This window comes from Canis lupus, chromosome 15 (genome assembly GCF_011100685.1).
Source record: "Canis lupus familiaris isolate Mischka breed German Shepherd chromosome 15, alternate assembly UU_Cfam_GSD_1.0, whole genome shotgun sequence".
In the NCBI taxonomy this organism is placed as follows: Eukaryota; Metazoa; Chordata; class Mammalia; order Carnivora; family Canidae; genus Canis; species Canis lupus.
Genome location: NC_049236.1, coordinates 9,984,880 through 10,002,942, shown reverse-complemented (window position 1 = coordinate 10,002,942; position 18,063 = coordinate 9,984,880). Strand labels below are relative to the sequence as shown.

The window sequence follows — 18,063 nt, the reverse complement described above, 5'->3', positions numbered from 1 at the left end:
GAATGTGAATAGATAAAACAATGTTTAAATTAATTTTGTATGTACTAATATATGCAAGTAAATTATAAGTAGATATTTGGCTATTTTACTTACATCTTCTAAACTTAGGTTTTCCATTTGGGAAGAAGGGTAGCCTCGTTTGGCTCAGTTGTCATATCCAAATACTTATTCAAAAGCTTAAGAAATTTCGTGAAAATTTATTGCAATAATAATCCAGCCTTTCTAAATAAATAATAATTTTAAGGTTGCTGTCTATATGGAAAGAATTTACAAATAAGATCTGTAATGACCAGTTTTAATGTAAATAATGGTATACTGAGACTACAAAACTCCATTGAATACAGAATATAGCCTAGAATATTGAAGTCTATTAATTATATATATTGTGTATTGTTCCTGTTGTACAAATAAATATATTTATTTGCACATCAAGAATGATATTAGTTATGTAGCCTTCATGTGGAAATACTTCACAATATTCCAACACAAAATGCGAGTTTTTCAGTAAAGATTTTATCTTTGAAAAGTTAGTCCAAATATGCTAAAGTTAAGGCAGAGTAAAACAATCTCCTACCTCTCCAAGGTCCCCCTCCTACCCACTAAGCCAAAAAATAAGAAACAAGAAAAACATTACCCCCAAAAAACAGATGTTTAAAAAATAATCATTTTCTCTGTGTTTTAAAATTTAGGAACAAGTTCCAGTTCCAGTCTATCATCCAACACCAAGCCAGACTCGCCTAGCAACTCAGCTGACTGAAGAGGAACAAATTAGGATAGCTCAAAGAATAGGCCTTATACAACATCTGCCTAAAGGAGTTTATGACCCTGGAAGGGATGGATCAGAAAAAAAGATCCGGGAGTAAGTTTTAATTTATACATGTTTCAAAGGTCCATCTCCAGAATTTTGCTTTTGAAAAATACTCTCCTGGATTTTAGAAGTTAGATATTTAAGATAATCATTTCAAGCAAGAGAATGTTGAGTTACAGTAATTAAGAATTTTCGGTAAAAAGATAGCTAAGAAATGGTATGAATTCTGACCATATTATATGTTGTCTGTGTCCACTTGGATGACAGTTGATGTCAGTTAAAATGATTCATGTGTGATTGTGCTGGTGGCCTTGTCAGTTAGGAAAGCAATTTGGCAATATGTCAAGGACCTTCTCAGATCTATACTGTTTGAGACCGTCAGCTCTAGAGATCTGTCCTAAAGTGTGTACCTCAGTCCAACTCCTAGTGCTTTATATACAAAGATATTCACCATGGTTTTACTTAAGAGTAGAAGTATAGTTAATCGTGGCATAGGAAAACTTTGGTAGATTATGCAGTATTAAAATTGTTAAGGAGTTTTAGTGACAATGAGGAAAATCTTAAATCCTTTTTTAATTTGAGGAATAATTTTATTAAGCCTGATGAGTTGAATATCAAATTTTACTTCTGGGAAGTTTTTGTCCTCAGATCTCATTACTGTCTAAGAATCCCTAATGAGTACTTCTTATAGGTTGAGAATGATCTTGCCAACAAAGACATACTCTACTATACTATGTTGATGCTTAGTTGTTTTGACTCATAGCACGATTTAGTGCTAGTACTTAAGAACCTGTCTTGAATACGGACTTCTGAAATCCTACAGCACTGGGTTCCTTCTTAAACCTGTAGGAAAAAATGCCGTGAATCTGAAACTAGGGTTAATGAAGAGATCTTTAGCTACAGCAGCTCAGTTAAGTAGGCTAAAATTAGTGATGGTTTTTTACATAGTTATTAAAATGAAAACTGTCTTACTCCTGGGTGTACATTAAAAACTGAGTTCATGTAAACAGAGTTGATCTGATGGCTTCCTACCTGAAGCATCACATTCTTTGGGTGTCTTGTATAATATGTAGCTATTTTACAAGTGCAGTTCTAGGAATGGACCTGATCCCCACGTGGCCCATTTCTCTTTGCTCTGTTGATAGCTCTCAAACCCATGAATTTCCAGCGGATCAAAATGAGAGATTGCTGATGGATTAATGCTTATTAGGAAAAATCAGTTTGCATGCTTTGGTAGGATGACAAGCAAGCCATTTTCATCTGTTCGGATTAACAGTCTTTGTAATGGGATTTTAAAGAGTATTCTAGATACATCACTTCTCTAAAAAATGCTTTCTGATTTCTCTCTCCCTCACCCCCAACAGGTGTGTTATCTGTATGATGGACTTTGTTTATGGGGACCCAATTCGATTTCTGCCGTGCATGCACATCTATCACCTGGACTGTATAGATGACTGGTTGATGAGATCCTTCACGTGCCCCTCTTGCATGGAGCCAGTTGATGCAGCACTGCTTTCGTCCTACGAGACTAATTGAGCCAGGGTCTCTGGTCTGACTTCAAGTGAACCATCATTTTTTGGTGGTTTTGATCTTTTGTCACTGAGCCCAAAGAGTCAGGGATTAGGAATTAAGATCATGCACAAAAGTTTCCTAAAAATTCCTGAATGGCTGCAGATGTTGGGGAAAAAAATATGTGATATTTTAGAAACTTAGGGGGAAAAGTAGGATGGTATTTTTATGTAAAGCCTTGACCCAGTGTTTAAAAATATAATTGTATTTAGATCTTGTTATGCTCCAGTACATAGGAATTGTGTAAAGTGTTACAGCAGCTGTATATGTTTAAATTGTGTGTGTTGAAGATTAGGAAAAAGATAGTGGTTGTTTTTCCTAAATGAAATAACTCTCTTTTTCCCCCCCACCCAAATTCTTTTCTGAAGTTGCTGGCATTTGGGTCAAGGTTTTATTAAAAGCTACATTTTATAACACTGGCACAAAAAAAAAGTAGTTTTAAGCTTGTTTGCACAGTTCTTTTTTTCCATTGGAAATGGAATTCATTGCCTTAGGTCTTTTTAAATAGTGTATTATTATCGTTGGGGCTGGCTCTATGCTTGAAAACCAGTTTATTTATAACCTGTTATAAGTGCTATATCTGTTTGCAGTTAGGAAATGCAGAATTCAAAGTGATCTCCTAGCTTGTAAGCAAACTGAGATGCACTATCCCTTTTCTATAAACACTGAGTTAATGTCAAGAAACCAACTCTAGTAAAGTGGGGTTTACTGTTACCCTTTCCTGTGTGTTTTATCTAATTACTTTGGTTGTTAATATGGTAATAATTAAAAGTCAAGGTAAATTTTAAATATTAAGATTTCTGATTTATGGAGCTTGAATTATGCCACCATGCTTATGTAAAATGAAAGTGGCACCATGGTGAAACTGAGAAAAGTTGCTCAGTTCTAACAGTTTTGATTTATTCTTTCTTGCGACCTCCTTCCCTTATTGTCTTGAACCATAGCAAAAGGATACTGCATCTCTTATTATTGTAGTGCTGAGGTTATTGAAGTTATATAAAACACATCTCAGTCTGTTTCTTTGAAAGGAAAAGTCCTGCTGGCTGACAAGTCTAAGCAGGGAGAATTAAGATAAACGTATTCATGTTTTGCACACAAACGCAGAATTTGTATAACCATATGACTTCATAGTTGTGATCTCAAAGAGGGAATTTCTCCTTTATCTTTCTTGCAGTTAATGTAAGAACACTCTGAATCTCTAAGCTTCTGAAGTGTTAGAGGTGTTAGAGGTATAGATGGTTTAGTAAAGATGTAGTTTGTAATGTTTTATCCATTTAGCATGTGTTTATTTTTCCTTATGTACTCAGAGGTGACTTATTTGTTCAGCTCAGTGATATTATACAGCTAAGTATATCATTCATTAGCAAAAGGAGAAGCAATCTCAATCTAACATCAGAAATGTTTATTTAATATTGAGTTGAATATTTGACTCTAACACTTTTCTACATACAAAACACAAGTATCTTGAGGGTTCTTCAAAATTGCATTGTAGAGGAATTCAGTATGTCATAAATACTTAAAGATTTGACACTAGACTGTAGTATCCATATGTTGGTTAATTTTCTTATGAGCCCCATGATGGAAAGACTTAAAGATGAATTTGAGAAAAACTGAAAATTAGATTATCAGGTTCTGTTAAATTGTTACATGTATCTTGCTTAAGTTTTTGTTCATTAATTTATATCCACTCAATTACATAAAGCAAATTTGGAGGAAACACCTGAAGTTGTGCAATATTTTCATAGATATTACTTTTTTTATCCTTGTGTTTTCTACTTATACATGTCTGACTTTCCTTTTTTCTAGATTGTTAAAATTGGTAAGTGAACTTTTAAAAACTAATGTTGCTGTTAGTCTTTATTGCAAGGCTTCTTTCACAGAAGTTTGGCAGTAATAGTGAAGGAACTAGAATTGAGCTGAAAAAAAATTTTTAAGGTACTTTGTATTCTTTAATTTTGATTTCCATACACCATGTTAAGAACTATCAATTTTGGCTTTTACTAAGTTAAATAAAGTTATAATACAGTTGTAAAGGGCTACAGTTAGAGTTGTTTACGTAAGAATATTCCCCAAATTATCTAATCCTTTCTTTTAAATGGTGTATAATTTTAATCTCTAAGTTTATAAACTTGGGAAGTATTTTTTATGTGGCATTTAATACCATCTAATCATAAATTTAGAAGCTTGATAGCTTCAGATTTTCTGAAGCCAAATAATAGGTGCAACATTTCGATTTAGGGAAGATGCATTCAAGGTTGGCTATAGGATTTGAAATGTCTGAAAAGCCTGACCAGGAAAAAGTAAAAGAAATCTTAAGTGTAAACCTAGAAGTTAGTTGAAATACTTCGGTTCACAAAAACCTTTTCAATTCTGAGTGTTCTTTATAGAGAATGTCTTAAACCAGGAAAAGATTTCCTCCTGTTGGTGTCCCCTACATAAGCCCGTATGATTTTACAGAGTACGGTGAGCATTGGGCTAACTTTCTTTGCACACAAAGCCTGGTCATAAGGAAGCACATATTTTACAAAGGAATAATAGTCAAAAGCAGACCTGCCTAGATTTCTGAGACTGAAATGGTAAGCAGTGAAGAAGGTAAGTTTCTTTGGCATGATTCAGAAATGTAAGCAGTTTGGTGGTTACCTCCGCTCAAAGGCATCGCCTAGCATTGTCTCAGAGCCAGCCGATTGCACGGCAGCCACTATAGTAGCCTCAGCTAATTTCATAAGCCTTTAATTTTGAAATTAGTGAACATGAGAACAGTGGGATTGGGTAGTATCTCAAGTACTTTTAAATTTACTCACTGACTGTAAAGATCATGTGGTCTTTTCCTGGATGGATGAAAGAGAAGCTAGTTTATAATCCATCCTGTACCCTCTCCGCAGCTCCCCTGCTCTAATGCTACACTGCGCTATGCGTTCAGTGTAGCTCCATCATGGGAAGTATGGGCAGAAGAGCCGTCAGCATCCTGAGCTGGCTTTTCCTGACTGTGTTTTTTATTAATCCTTTGAGAACTTAGCTGAATTCCTTCTAATTTCTTCCCTCCTAGTCTCCATTCCTAAATATTTGGCCATTGAGGTCTCGTTTGCATCAATTTCATGCCTCTTCTATTCATGAAGGCTGTGCTGTGTTCCTGCTCTCTTCAGGAATGATCTAATTATAGGCTAGCCTACCTGTTAAGATGGGATCTGCCCATTCATCTCTTTATTTTTTTTTATTTATTTATGATAGACATAGAGAGAGAGAGGCAGAGACACAGGCAGAGGGAGAAGCAGTCTCCATGCTGGGAGCCCAACGCGGGACTCCATCCCGGGACTCCAGGATCGCGCCCTGGGCCAAAGGCAGGCGCGAAACCGCTGAGCCACCCAGGGATCCCCCATTCATCTCTTTAAATACATTGTTTTCCTTAAAGATATACACAAAACATCTTTAGGTGCTCATTAATAAATGCTTGTTATTGAATATAATTACTGATTGACCTATTATTAGATGAGGTTTTCCTGAGAGCCATTACAAGTGGTCTCTGAAAGAATTTTTTTCTCAGTTTTGTGGATGAAAACATGTATTTGCCTATGGCTAGGCAGTGATTTAATACAATCCAGATTTATGGCTTTCGTGTGTGGTAATCAAATGAAACATAAGGATTTAATAGAGTAACGGTAAACGTTTGATTGTATAATATAAACATCTTAAAAATAGTACTTTTTCTAAGTGGTTTGAAAGATATACGAAGTTAATTCTATGTATTTAGGGAAAGTTAAAGCCAACTTAAGTTGGCTATTAATTAGCTCTGCACATAAAGTATTTTTACTAGAGAGAAATACCTTTTTTTCTTCTAAGCTCCTAAGAGCTAAATTACAACACATTAAGGTTTATATTAAAATGACACATTAATAAATGGATGAGGCACATGTATTTTGGCAATGTTAATTTTTAAATATAGTTTGTAATTTGTTTTCTGAGAGCCTGTGGATCTAAAAACATCCCACACAAAAAAGATTAGCCCAGTTAATTCTACCCAGTTTATAAATTTATAATTTTATAAATTACATAGTGGTAGTTTAAAAAATAACAGCATGACTGGGTGCTCCTTGATTCAGAGGTTGATTGTCCAGGTATGAGTATTGCTTTTCTATTTTGGCTATTTCCTTGCTCTTTAGCTTGGAAACAGAATCCATGAGTCCCTTTACAACCCATTTCCTAATCCATAAAATTTTGTTAGGGGCTTCAGCAAAACTGTACAAAAGGGATTTGGATTTATCTATGTTTTAATTGTCCACATTGTTCTTGTCCGTATTAGCACTCTGTGCAATAGTCTTTGGTCAGAGCAACAGCTGGATCCACCTGTTTAATGTTGTTGATCAACTAAAACCATTTACTGTTTTCATAAAGTTTTTAAGACAACTTCAGGAGAGAGAACTTTCTTTTACATTTTTTTTCTTGAGAAAAACTACTTTCCACTGGAAGACGGTCTTCTTTAAATGCCTCCACAGAAAGTTTTTTTCTCTGCATATGAATGAAGCAGCATTATCAAGGTATAGACTCGAAGCATCTAAAACTGATCCTGATCAAAGGAGGAGCAGCATCAGTGCTTGTAGACTCCGGATTTCTTGGCCCTGAGAAAAGTTGAAACAAGGTAGCTGAGGGTTTACCTCCAGAGTCTGGTCCTAGTGGTGAACCCTGTGAGATTCGGTTGCTTTGCAAAAGTAATGAGCCCAGCTTCCTGGGGAAGGCCTCCTAATGGTTCCCCTCGCCATTTAGGATCCAAAGGCAAGTCTTGGACAACGTGTGAATCGGGAAGCCAGGATCATGCGTCAGGGTCAGGATCGGACACCGAGATTGGCCTCCAGCACGGTCCATTCAGGAGGTGTGGAAATAGGTCACATCTGCCAGTTCCAGAGCCATGCCACAGGATTTCTGCTGTGTGAGCTATTAGCCAGCACCTTTCCCATCCGCAGTAGTGGCCCAGAGGTCAGTATAAGTCAGATTCAACTTTAAGTTGATAATTTTACCAGCAGTTCAGCAAAGTGTGGCTTTAGAATTCAGGTGCCCAGCTTTAAATCTCTGCTGCATGATAGCTGTGTGATCTTAGGCAAGTTCTTTACCCTTTGTCTCCATTTCTCATGTGTATTAGTCCCTACTTCATAGAGTGGTTACGAGAATGACATGTAAAGTGCTTACACTAGCAACAGGTAAATAGCGAGCACTTAATATTAGCCATTATTTTTCAAAACACCCAGAGCATATGGAATCTGGTGTTCTGAACAATTTGCTAATGATATGAGGAAAAATAAAACCCAATCCAGTCATTAGTGAGGTGTTACCTGTGATGTGTCTGATTAAACTCGAATGTCAGCTTGTAGAAGTCCATAGCAACCTTTCGTAACTGTCCTCCCAAGGGAACGGCTGTTCTATTTTGTCACTTAACAGTTGGCTTTATAGAGTAAAAGCAATTCATACATTGCTCATTTGGAAATGGATTTTTCAAGCTGCCAAATGGGTTTCCTTGTTTGTGGACCTAACCTGTTCAGCAGTGATGAACTTTGTACTAGATTTCAAGAGCTGTGCTAACCTAAGCAAAAAAGCATTTTCCAACCTTGGAAAAGCTACATCTGAGGTAGGTGTGTATGAGAAGTTCCCATTTTTGCTTGGTTTTCAGAATCCAAGCACCTCTCATTTATTAGTGAATTAGTATGATGGTGCTAACATAAGGAAACAGTTGTTAGGCTTTCAATTTGAAGCAAAGAAAAAGACTGTCTTGTCCTCAGCATCTTAGAATAAACAAACTTGGGAGTAACTCCAGAGAAAAGTCTGATTTTTTTTTTCTTCATGATTCTAACACTCAGCTGGCAGAGGCTTTCTGAAAACCTCCTGGTGCCATTCAGTTGCTGGAACTCCTCCACCTGGGTCTCAGCCAAGTCTTGTGTTGGCATTGGCCTTTTAGGGTCCCGGCTTTGCTGTCAGGTTATGACTTTCTGCCACGAATGACAAAAGCTGTCTTGGAAGCACTCCCATTCCGACTTGAGATAAGGAATTGGGAATCCTGCCAACACACGGGAGAGCTGATAGGGGCCAGCACAGTGCTGGAAGCCGCCCTGCCAGTCCGAGGCCCGTGCCCATGAGAGGCGGAGGTAGACTTTCCATGGCCAGGGCCTGTGTAGATCGTGTTACGTAGTCACTGCTTCCGAACAGCGGAGCTCCTCTGTGTATCAGGATTTAGCCTTTCCCCAAATGAAGATGTTGGCTCTCCCGTGCTGGGCTACTGTCGAGGCCCACGAGAAAGCCTTCTGTTTCTCGCAGAGTCGCTTAGGGATACCAGGCTTTGGCAGCAGGTAGGGAGGTACATAGCCTTACCTCATTTTGGATGTGAAAATCCAGAAACATGGGACCAGAGTCACACTCAGAACCATTGACAGCAGGAAAGAGCCTTAATCTAGTGCAAATTACTAATCTTTTGAGAGTCCATGACTTTTCCAAGGTCACTCTGAAAATTAGTAACAAAATGGGGACTCGAATTCAGGTCTCCTTACTTCGAGGCCAGAATTCTCCACCTGGAAGCTAGCTGCCTCTCCCGGGTACATGTGCTAGAAAGCTCTGCACTATTAGAGACATAACAACTAGAAGTGGCTCAAAGGAGATAGAAGCAGCCCAGGACAGAATATTCACTTTCAAAGTTTCTGAACAAAGATAATGGTGGTAGACACCTGACATTTTCACCCAACTTCATAAACATGTTTTTAATAGATGTCTTCAGCCGCAGGTGGCATAAAGGAGCCCAAACCCACTAACTTCTCTTACCAGCCAGACTGTGGCCACAGCAGCAGACAGAGGTCAGGTGACCTCGGCTCATTAATGAAGCCCAGCAGGAAATCGGTAATAACATTGACAAGGAAACCATCCTGGCATACATTTTTTTTAAGTGCCTAAAATGAATGTTTAAGTTTTTTGTTAACTGCAATTTTACAAACTGTGCTTGGTATCTTGTGACCAGCGTGCTGTTATCTATCTGCAGCGGTAGGTACTAGCGTTCCTGTATGTGAAGGAACCATGAAAGGCCACCCTCCTCCAGTAGCCTGGTTCTAGTCACTGCTGTCACCCTCCCTGCCTGACAACCTAGGCTCAGGCTGCCCTGGAGAGCAAGCTTGCAAAGGACTTGCTCTTGGTGGCGAGCATTCTGTGTCTAGATCTAACAAAATGAGAAATTTTTTTTCATAGCATTTCTGCTCTGACAGTACTAAGTGCAAAACGATCTTGAATGAGGGTTTTGTTTTCCTAATGAGAGTTTGCTTTACTTAAAACCTATGACTTCATTCGGTATTAGTCACAGAAGGCTGCTTGCCTGTGTTAATAGATTAACCTCCCCAGCCCATGGCAGATGTTCATAGGTGTTGGCTAAAAGTCCAGAATTCCAGAAGATTAGGAAGTTGTCTGTGGTTCTTCCCTTACAGAAATTGCATTCATCTCTGAGGAGACACATTTCACAGATGAGTATTTTTACTGTGTACATGATTTTCTTCCTCCAGGGAAATGGTGAAGTTGAAGTATGCCGTCCTTAGCTGGGCATATGGTCACTGAACTGGAGCTCTCACTGTAACAGCCCTGGAGCTTGCAAATTCAGATGCTTTGAGAGCCCAGAAGGAGAATATGGGAGTTTAAAGCAGCCTCTACTCAGCTCTGATTGTTGCCTTGTTCTATAGGGATGTTGCCAGGTTGGATTTTCTTTTTAAATAAGAGGCCAGAAACCAGATTTGTTGCGATCTCCCCATCTTTAAATGTCAGTAACTTATTTTAAAACATTTAAGGCATCATGTTGTCTAAATAAAACATACCTGGGCCATATGGCTTCTGATCCAGACTCTGCCTTGCCCAAGAATTCAAGCAACACATACTCTACTGAAATAGATGTTGCGTGATCTCTTAAGTGTGTGAGTTTTATTACTTAAATATCTTTTCTCTTAACTGAAAAATCTAAAACATACACAACAGGCCAAGAATATAACCATTCTAAGAAAAATGCTGTCAGGAAATAAATGTACCTCATAGTAAAGCACAGAGGATTTTTGTTTTGTGACTTATTCCCAGCTGGTTCCCGTGGGCACAGTGAGGATGCAGACTGGTGTTGAGACCCTCCCCCACGACGTCTTGGCTTTGGTGCAGAAAGAGCCACAAAGCTCCCGTTCCGTCAGGCCTCAGCAACTCTCAGTCCTTATTAATGAAGATTGATTTTTTTTTTCCTGTAGATAGACTCACAGGTCTTTTTAGTGAAATAATACTCATCTGATTTTTTTTTTAATTAGAAAGTTACTAAGGGAGTGAAAATGAAGTGTAAGAAGTAAGGTGTAGGTGCCTGTGCAACCTCTTGCCCAGCACTCAGAAGCCTTGATGGGGTCTTTGGCCTTGGAAGCTGAGACACTGCTGAATTTTGAAAAAGCATCATCTGTAGATTTACCTTCAGATCAGTATGGGTTGAAACAAAGATTTACAGTTTTTCTTTTAAGCCAACTGTGATCCCATTAATATATTTCTAAGGAAAATGTAAACTGTTCATACATTCTCTTAAACATCACAGTGAAAAACAAGTACCCGTATGTGTGACAGGGCAGGCCGAGGGCCCCACCCACTCTCCTTGAAGGCCCTTGGCCGCACTGGTGAGAATGCCGGCTTCCCTTCCGAGTGGATACCTATGTCGCGCTGTCCCGCTGGAGCACCGGTGGGCCCCAAAGGCAGGGCGGGGGGTGGGGGGATCTTTTTGAAATGTTTCCAGGAGCTCTGTCCGTGTCTCTGTCTTCCAGCCTGGGAGGGAGTGCTGTATAAAACTACAAAGACACTGAGCCCGTGGATCTGGTGCCATTCTCTAGGGAAGACTTGGCTTGGAGTACGGCTGCCTGGATTCTAAAATGTGTCCTTGACTCCATGGAGTAATTCTTGTAGTTTTGCCTGGAAAAAAGCAAAGAATCAGACCTGTAAGGCTGCCCTGGGAAGTGTTCTTCCTTCAGTCTGAGCTGCAGGAGGCTACCAGGCCAAGGAGGCTCTCTGTCCGAAGAGGTGGGCCCTGCCCAGTGTGGACTCACAGATCCCACACAGTGCCCTCACCCTGGTAGGTACCCTTGAACTACTCCACGCCTGCTGAGTCCCCAGGCCTGACAGAATTATTTTAAGAGAGAAATCCATGGGGCCAGAAGGTGGCAGACCTGGGTCTTCTACTAGCTCTGCAGTTGGGCCTGTGGTGCGACCCTGGGTAATTCATTCCCTATTTCTGGGATCCCGATCCTTGCGGGGTTCCCAGGGACCAGGCCTGGCCTCTGGACTCCCATAATGCCCTTACCAGCACCCTCCCTGCTGCCTCTGCTCCTGTCTCCTGAGCTTGGGGGGAACAAAGGAGAGACCAGTGCTACCCACGCCTTACTTGGCAGTTTCCAAGAGTTTGACAGCCTCTTCGTTTCTGCCTTGCTCCATAAACAGTAGGGCCAGCTCCAGCAGGGCGTTTGGGATCAAGTAGTGGTCATATTTAATCTTCTTTTCACTGTAGGACAGAGAAGAATATGGCTTATAGGCCCTGCTCTTGGATATCCTTCGGGTTCGTCCTGAGCCCTCTCCGCGTGGAAAGATCTGATCCGGGCCCTCATGCACGTCTCCCTGACAATGAAGCCTAGTTGGGGGAGACTCTTAGCCGTAGAAAGGTTTATGATCGCCAGCAGGGCTTTCCAGTCCTCTGCACCTAGGGCCCCAACAACTTCTGGCTTGTGCCTGTCCTTTGCCCATGCCCACCTTTGTCCCCGACCCCCCTGGTCCAGGGGAAATGGTTTACGAAATTAGGAAGTCTCCTGTCTCCAGGCTGGCTCTTCTGACCCATCCTCCAAGCTGCCCCAGAGGTCACCTTTTAAAACCCAAATCTGCCCTGTGAAGTATTCTTCTCGGATCTTCTGTCTACAGGATAAAGTTCGGCCATATAAGCAAAACATCCATCCCTTCTCCGTCTAGTCCCCCTTACTTCCTCTGTAACCCTGTCCCTCTGTAACTTCACCCAGGCAGGGAAGGACTTAATCACTGTTACCCCGACCTTCCGTGTTTTCCTTGTGCCCAGGTACCTACTCAAAACTCCTGCTTTCCTTTCTCTGCCTAATAAACTTCCCAGTTGAGATGGCCTCCCTGGGAAGCCTTATCTCGCAGTATGTTTAGGTCCCTCCTCAGGGCACTGCTTGCCTCAAGCACAGTCTTGATCATACCAGATGGAGTTCCTAAAGCTTCTGCCTATAATGCTTGTGCTCCTCAAGGGCGGAGTTGAGTTACAAACTCTAGGGGGCACCATTCCCCTGAAAGTTCAGTGTTGGACTCCTGTGGTTGGCCGGGCTGGTGGCCCCAGGGAATGGGATCCGATGATCTTGCCCAGTAAGGACCCTGGCGTAGAACAGACACTAGTACAAGTGCAGTGAGGGGGGTGGGCTAGGGTCAAGCACTGGAGCGCTCGTGAGGGAGGAGAACCCAGCCAGTTCTATCCAGGAGACCCGGGCCCAGCAGTAGGCCGGCCACCCGGGCTGGGAGCAGCCACCTAGGCACTTACTTGGAAGAGATGCTCCTGAAATTCTCCTCAGCTTCCTGGACACGGCCCAGGTATTTCAGGCAGAGGCCTTTCAGCAACTTCACCAAGCACTCATCATCCACTGAGTACTCATTCTCTGAGAATAGGGGAGTGAGGGAAGAAGGCAGGCTCGTTTATTTCTGCGACAGTTACTCGCAGAGCCCCTACTCTGCTGGGCCCTGGGGACAGAGTGGTAACTGACCCATAGTCACTGTCCTCAGGAAGTTCATAACTGGGAAGGAAAAACAGATACTGACACAGTGACAATGTAGTGAGATCAGGATTGACGTGGGAGCCCAGGGGCTGTGGGAGCCCAGAAGAGGCCTTAACCCTACCTGGGGGACAAGGGACAATGAGGAGAAATGCCACTGAAACTCAGTCTAGAAAGGCAAAGGACCATTAACCAGGGTAGAGAAGGACATTTTTGGTAGAGGGAACCTGTAACTGTAAAGACCTGTGATGTGACTCAGCCTGGCAGGTTCAAGGGCCCGGGGGTGGTCACCTGGGCCCTTCTCCAGCATCTCTTCAGCCTTGGTGATAATCCCAAGGATCCTGTCCGTGAGTTCCGGCTGCTTCCCGATCACAGCGTAGCCGTTCCAAATGTACATCATTTCCTGAGGGCAAGGGAGGAAGTCAGTCCAAAGGTTTCCTCCCCAGTAGGGTCTCAGTTTCCCCAGTTGTAAAATGTGTAGCTCAGATCAGAGGATCACTAAAGGCCCTTCTGGCTCTTAAGACTGTGTCACCTTGTCTCTCTTCCCCCGAGGCACTGGGCTTGAAGGGCCATCATGAAAATTGCAACACACATCCTGATACCTTTCTTGGCTTTGGCTGCCAGGAATATCAGAATACTAAGTTGGATGTTTATTTATAATTCCATTAGCATTTCCTAAACTATGGAACCAGGTCATAGATGTGAAAGTGATTTGTATACAAAAAGTTCTAAAAACATGTTACAGCTTTGGTTCTTGTTATGTTCTAGGGAGGAAACTTAAGTTTAGAACCAGTATTCCTCTAATGGTATATATGGTCCCAAGGTAGCAAATGTTCCTGCAAAAAAATAGGTGTCTGTGGCTCAAAAGGTTAGGGGAAAAAATCATTTTCAGCTTATTCTTGGAGACTTACTATACATATTATCATATAAGGCTCCAAAAGATCCACAGTATATCAACTTTGTTTAGGCTGGTCTGTCCCAAATATATTTAATCACAGACTGTTTTAGGCATAAAAAGCATTTTGCAGATTATAGTTTGGGAAATTCTCTCCTGAATTTTTGGTATAGTCACTTGTTGCCCTTTCATCCCCCATATGATAATAGTTTTATTGTACGTTTTATTTTTTTTATTGTACATTTTAAAGTTTCAAAATTGGTTCAGAAATACATAAATTCTATATTAATCAAATTTTTTTATTTATAAATATTTAACATTTTATCAGCTAAGTCTCATACTGCTGTATGAAACAGGCAAGGTATATATTACCCCTGATTTTACATTAAGAGAAGGGGAACCCTATCGAAGGTCATAGTTGGTGAACAGTGGGGCCAGGACCAGAAAAAAACAGTGCCTTTCTACTTTTTTGGCTACCTTAGTATTTGAATAACAGACTTAACAAGCTAGAAACTTCTCTAATTCCTGCTAAAATCATGAGTGGAATTAGCATCATTCAGAATCTGGGCTCTAAAACCATTCTAGGTTTAAAATCTAACAAGTCACTAGCTGTGTGATCCAGAGGAGTTATTTCATCTACTTATATCTTACCTATTTCTTAGATATTTTATCTTCCTGCTTATCTCTTATGCCTTCTTACCCCATCTGTAAAATCAGGATACACCAACATCTACACAGGGTGGTTGTGAGGATCAAATGAAGCAATGGGTATAAAGAACACAGCCCGTGCCCAATAACACTGTTAGCTATTATAGACTTGAACAGAACACGGTCCTGGGCCTTAGGAGAACGTGGTCCAGTGAGGGGGACAGTGTAAACCATTAAAATATGGCAGGACTAAAACAGATGTGTGGGAACATAAACAGCTGAGTGATGCCTTTGCCCGGGCACTTTCACCTCGAAGCATCTGAAGCCTGCCTCCCTGTCTCCCCACCGCCACCGGACCAGTACTTTAATCAAGCAGGGCCTGGCTCAGACTCATTTGTGTGCTTCTGTCACAGTGCTAGGTAAACTGTGAAACCCTTTCCAGAGCCCTGAGGCATGAAGGTCTTTCTCCCCGCAACCACTTCCCCCTGGCCCTCGCAGTATCTCTGGCTTTCAGTAACCCCCACAATCCCAAACAAGCGCAGGGACAGTCTAGACCCTCCTACCCACCAGAGCAGGAATTGGCAAAGAGACTGGTTTGGGAGAGAGGTAGCGTCTGGATTTCCGGATGGCAAACTTCTCTGTGGGTAGAGATTTCCCAGCAATCTTGAGCTTCAGGGCAGGCACTGCTCTGTGAAAGAGATGAGGGGAAGAAAAACCTAGGGAGGCCGGCTCTCCAGCTTGGCTCCTCTCGGGGCCTCAGTTTCCCCAGTTTATATGAGGCACTGTGTTGGACTACAGCATAGCCTGGAGCTCTGGCCTTCCACCGCAGGCCCTGCCTCCAGACGTGACCACTTCTAAGGCTGGGTAAGAGGCCTCCTCCACACCCACTGGCAAAGGTGAGAATGTCAGCAAACGTCGCAGGCCTGCTTTGCTAGTTGTCTTGCTTCCAAGACAAGCCTCATTTCCAGAAGGCTCAGCAGAAGTCTGACCCCAGTTTCATATGGGAGATTAACACCCAGAGGAAGGGAAGGAGCTGCCTAAGACCACACGGCTCAAACCTTTAACTTGCCACGTGAGTTGTGGCCGTCTCAGCTGTTTCCACGGGCAGAGTAAAATGCATGCAGCTAGGCAAGCTCCCACATCTGGAGCCTCACTCACCCAGCTCCATCCCACCCTGAGATCTGCACACACTGGGTGTGGCTGGGACCCTCAGGCCTGAGCCTTCCAGGCCCAGGAAACAGCTGGGTCTGGTTGTGAGGTTCCTTGCCAAACATCTCCCTTGCTTATTCACCGGAACCTCTCTGGACGCCAGTTTTCTCATCTCTGAATTGGATCTGATGATATGAATGGGGGCAGGATTTGTCACCCCAAAATATGCCTCTTTGGCATAAGGATTATTTTAAGCTGATTAAGAAACAGCAGATATAGAAAAAGCTCTGAAAACCTAATAGAAGCTGAGCTTTCCTAAGACAATTATAAGAGACCTCCCATTTATCAGGGTGTCTCCTCTGTGTCTGGAAGAAGATGAGAAGCCCCAGAAACTCTTTTCAAAGGAAAAGGCTGAGACTTAAATCCGCAGAAGCACCTTACCCTCCTTTACCTGCTTTGCCTGAAAACCTCCCGTAACAGGCTCCCCCACCCCAAACATTTTTTATCTTTAGGGATGGTATTTAAGGTGATGGCCTGGGCCATTTCAGTTGCTCAGTTTTCCTGAGTCTCTCCCATGTATACAGGAAGTACACATGTTACTAAACTCTGGTTTATTTTTCTCCTGTTAATCTTTTATTAGGGGTTGGGGAGTGTCTCAGCCAGTCTCTAGCCAAGAAACTAAAAATGTAAAGGGAAAATTATCCTTCCTCCCCCCAGAGACTTAGCCTCCAGGCTTTCTGGAAGAACTGAGATGAAGTAGAGGTGCTTGGTAAATGAGACACACTAGGATGTGACAGCACTAGTGGGAAGCGCAGGGTTCCCAGCTGGGCACAGCCCTCCTGACCAGAAGGCCCAAGGCTCCCCGTGAGCCTGCTGAGGCTGAGCCCTGCCCAGACCCTTCGCCAGAAGGCAAACGGCAGTACAGATAAGAATGAAAACAGCGGTGCCATTTCGTGGCTCCAGGCCCTACACCAGGCTCTTGCAGGTTCTATTTGATTCACAAAACAACCCTGCAAGGCATAGGTGGTTATTCCCATTTCATAGCTGCTGAAATTGCTCACAGAGACACAACTAAGAAATGGCAGAGGCTAGATGTGATCTTGTGGGACTCCATTTGGTTCCCTACAGTGCTTCTCCCGGCTGGTGGGAACTCAGCAGGAGGGACCTCTCTGCACCTCAGTGTCCACATCTATCCCACTGACCAGAAGAAAGGCTCAGTGGGAAGGATGCTGACAAACCACTTTCATGGGGCGGAGGGGCTCTGAACAGCCTGAACGGGCTGGAACAAGCAGCAGGAGGTGGGGTGATGCTAGGGCATGAGGCTGTGGGGCCATCCTGGGGGAGAGTCCCGCAGCTCAGAGCCCGGGGAGTTAAGAAGCCCACCACCTCCCTCCCCGCCCAAAGCTCAGGGTGGCCGTGGGTGGCTGTGGGCAGACGTGGCTGCGGCCTAGGACCCACCTGAACAACTCCACTTCATCATCCCCGAACGGCTTGTAATCCTCCTTTCCAAACATGCTGAGGTAGGCGGCCTTCATGTAGATGTAGGTGGCCTGTGCACGGCAGAGCAACAGCACAATGACAACATGTAAGCCGCCCACCCTCCGGACCTCTCGAGGCCAGCCCCACAGCCGAGCCCCAGGGCAGAGACTGAAGCAGCGGGGCTCCCCGAGGACTTGAGCTGGGAGCCTGCCCACGAGGGGCTCGGGTCGAGGCTCCCCACCTACAGGGCGTGCTCAGCCAGGGGGCGCGGGAGGACCGGGCAGTAAGGGCTTCTGGGACGCACCCCCTTCAGACTAGACCCAATGGGAAGATTCAGAGAGCTGAGGAAGAACTTTCCAGACAAGAAACAGGCTGAGCAAAGCCGGAGGCACCAACGTGGGTCTAAGAAGGTGACAAGCGGGCAGCATAAAGTGCGGACGGCCTGAGAGAGCAGAGGCCAGAAGAGCGGCAGGGCCCTGGGGTGACCCCTCCCCACAAGCCGGGTCGCGGCCAGGGCCAGAAGGACATATGCGTCGCCTGCTTGCAGGAGCAGAGCTGCAGGGGGCCCGGGGTTTGGGGGCTTCAGGGGCCTGGCCCTCGGACCACGGGCAGCGGAGGAGGCGGCGCTTCTCGGACACCTGTCCCCCAGGCACATCACCCCCCTTCCCCCGCGGATGCCGACATGCCATCTGCACGCGGGGCAGCCCTCCCCCCCCACCCCCCCCCCT

General features: G+C 43.4%; 2 protein-coding genes across 16 annotated transcripts in view; one reads left to right on the top strand and one right to left on the bottom strand.

Moving 5' to 3' along the window:
- RNF11 (ring finger protein 11) overlaps positions 1–4,410 on the top strand; it is a 36,646-nt gene extending 32,236 nt beyond the window's left edge. For both annotated transcript variants that reach the window (XM_038558069.1, XM_038558070.1), the window contains exons 2-3: positions 690–859; positions 2,173–4,410. In XM_038558069.1, coding sequence (XP_038413997.1) covers positions 690–859; positions 2,173–2,344 — 342 coding nt within the window. In that variant the 3' untranslated portion in view covers positions 2,345–4,410. The remainder of the gene's footprint in view (positions 1–689; positions 860–2,172) is intronic.
- Positions 4,411–6,287: 1,877 nt separating this feature from the next.
- The window catches only part of TTC39A (tetratricopeptide repeat domain 39A), a 41,059-nt gene continuing 29,283 nt past the window's right edge, over positions 6,288–18,063 (bottom strand). For 10 of the 14 annotated variants that reach the window (XM_038558058.1, XM_038558062.1, XM_038558067.1 and 7 more), the window contains 6 exons: positions 17,315–17,406; positions 15,275–15,395; positions 13,408–13,567; positions 12,936–13,050; positions 11,781–11,897; positions 6,288–11,311 (listed from right to left, as the gene is read on the bottom strand). In XM_038558058.1, coding sequence (XP_038413986.1) covers positions 11,191–11,311; positions 11,781–11,897; positions 12,936–13,050; positions 13,408–13,567; positions 15,275–15,395; positions 17,315–17,406 — 726 coding nt within the window. In that variant the 3' untranslated portion in view covers positions 6,288–11,190. Of the gene's footprint in view, positions 11,312–11,780; positions 11,898–12,935; positions 13,051–13,407; positions 13,568–15,274; positions 15,396–17,314; positions 17,407–18,063 lie in introns of those variants that run through there. The other 4 variants (XM_038558056.1, XM_038558065.1, XR_005370228.1 and 1 more) reach the window with 3 other exon arrangements.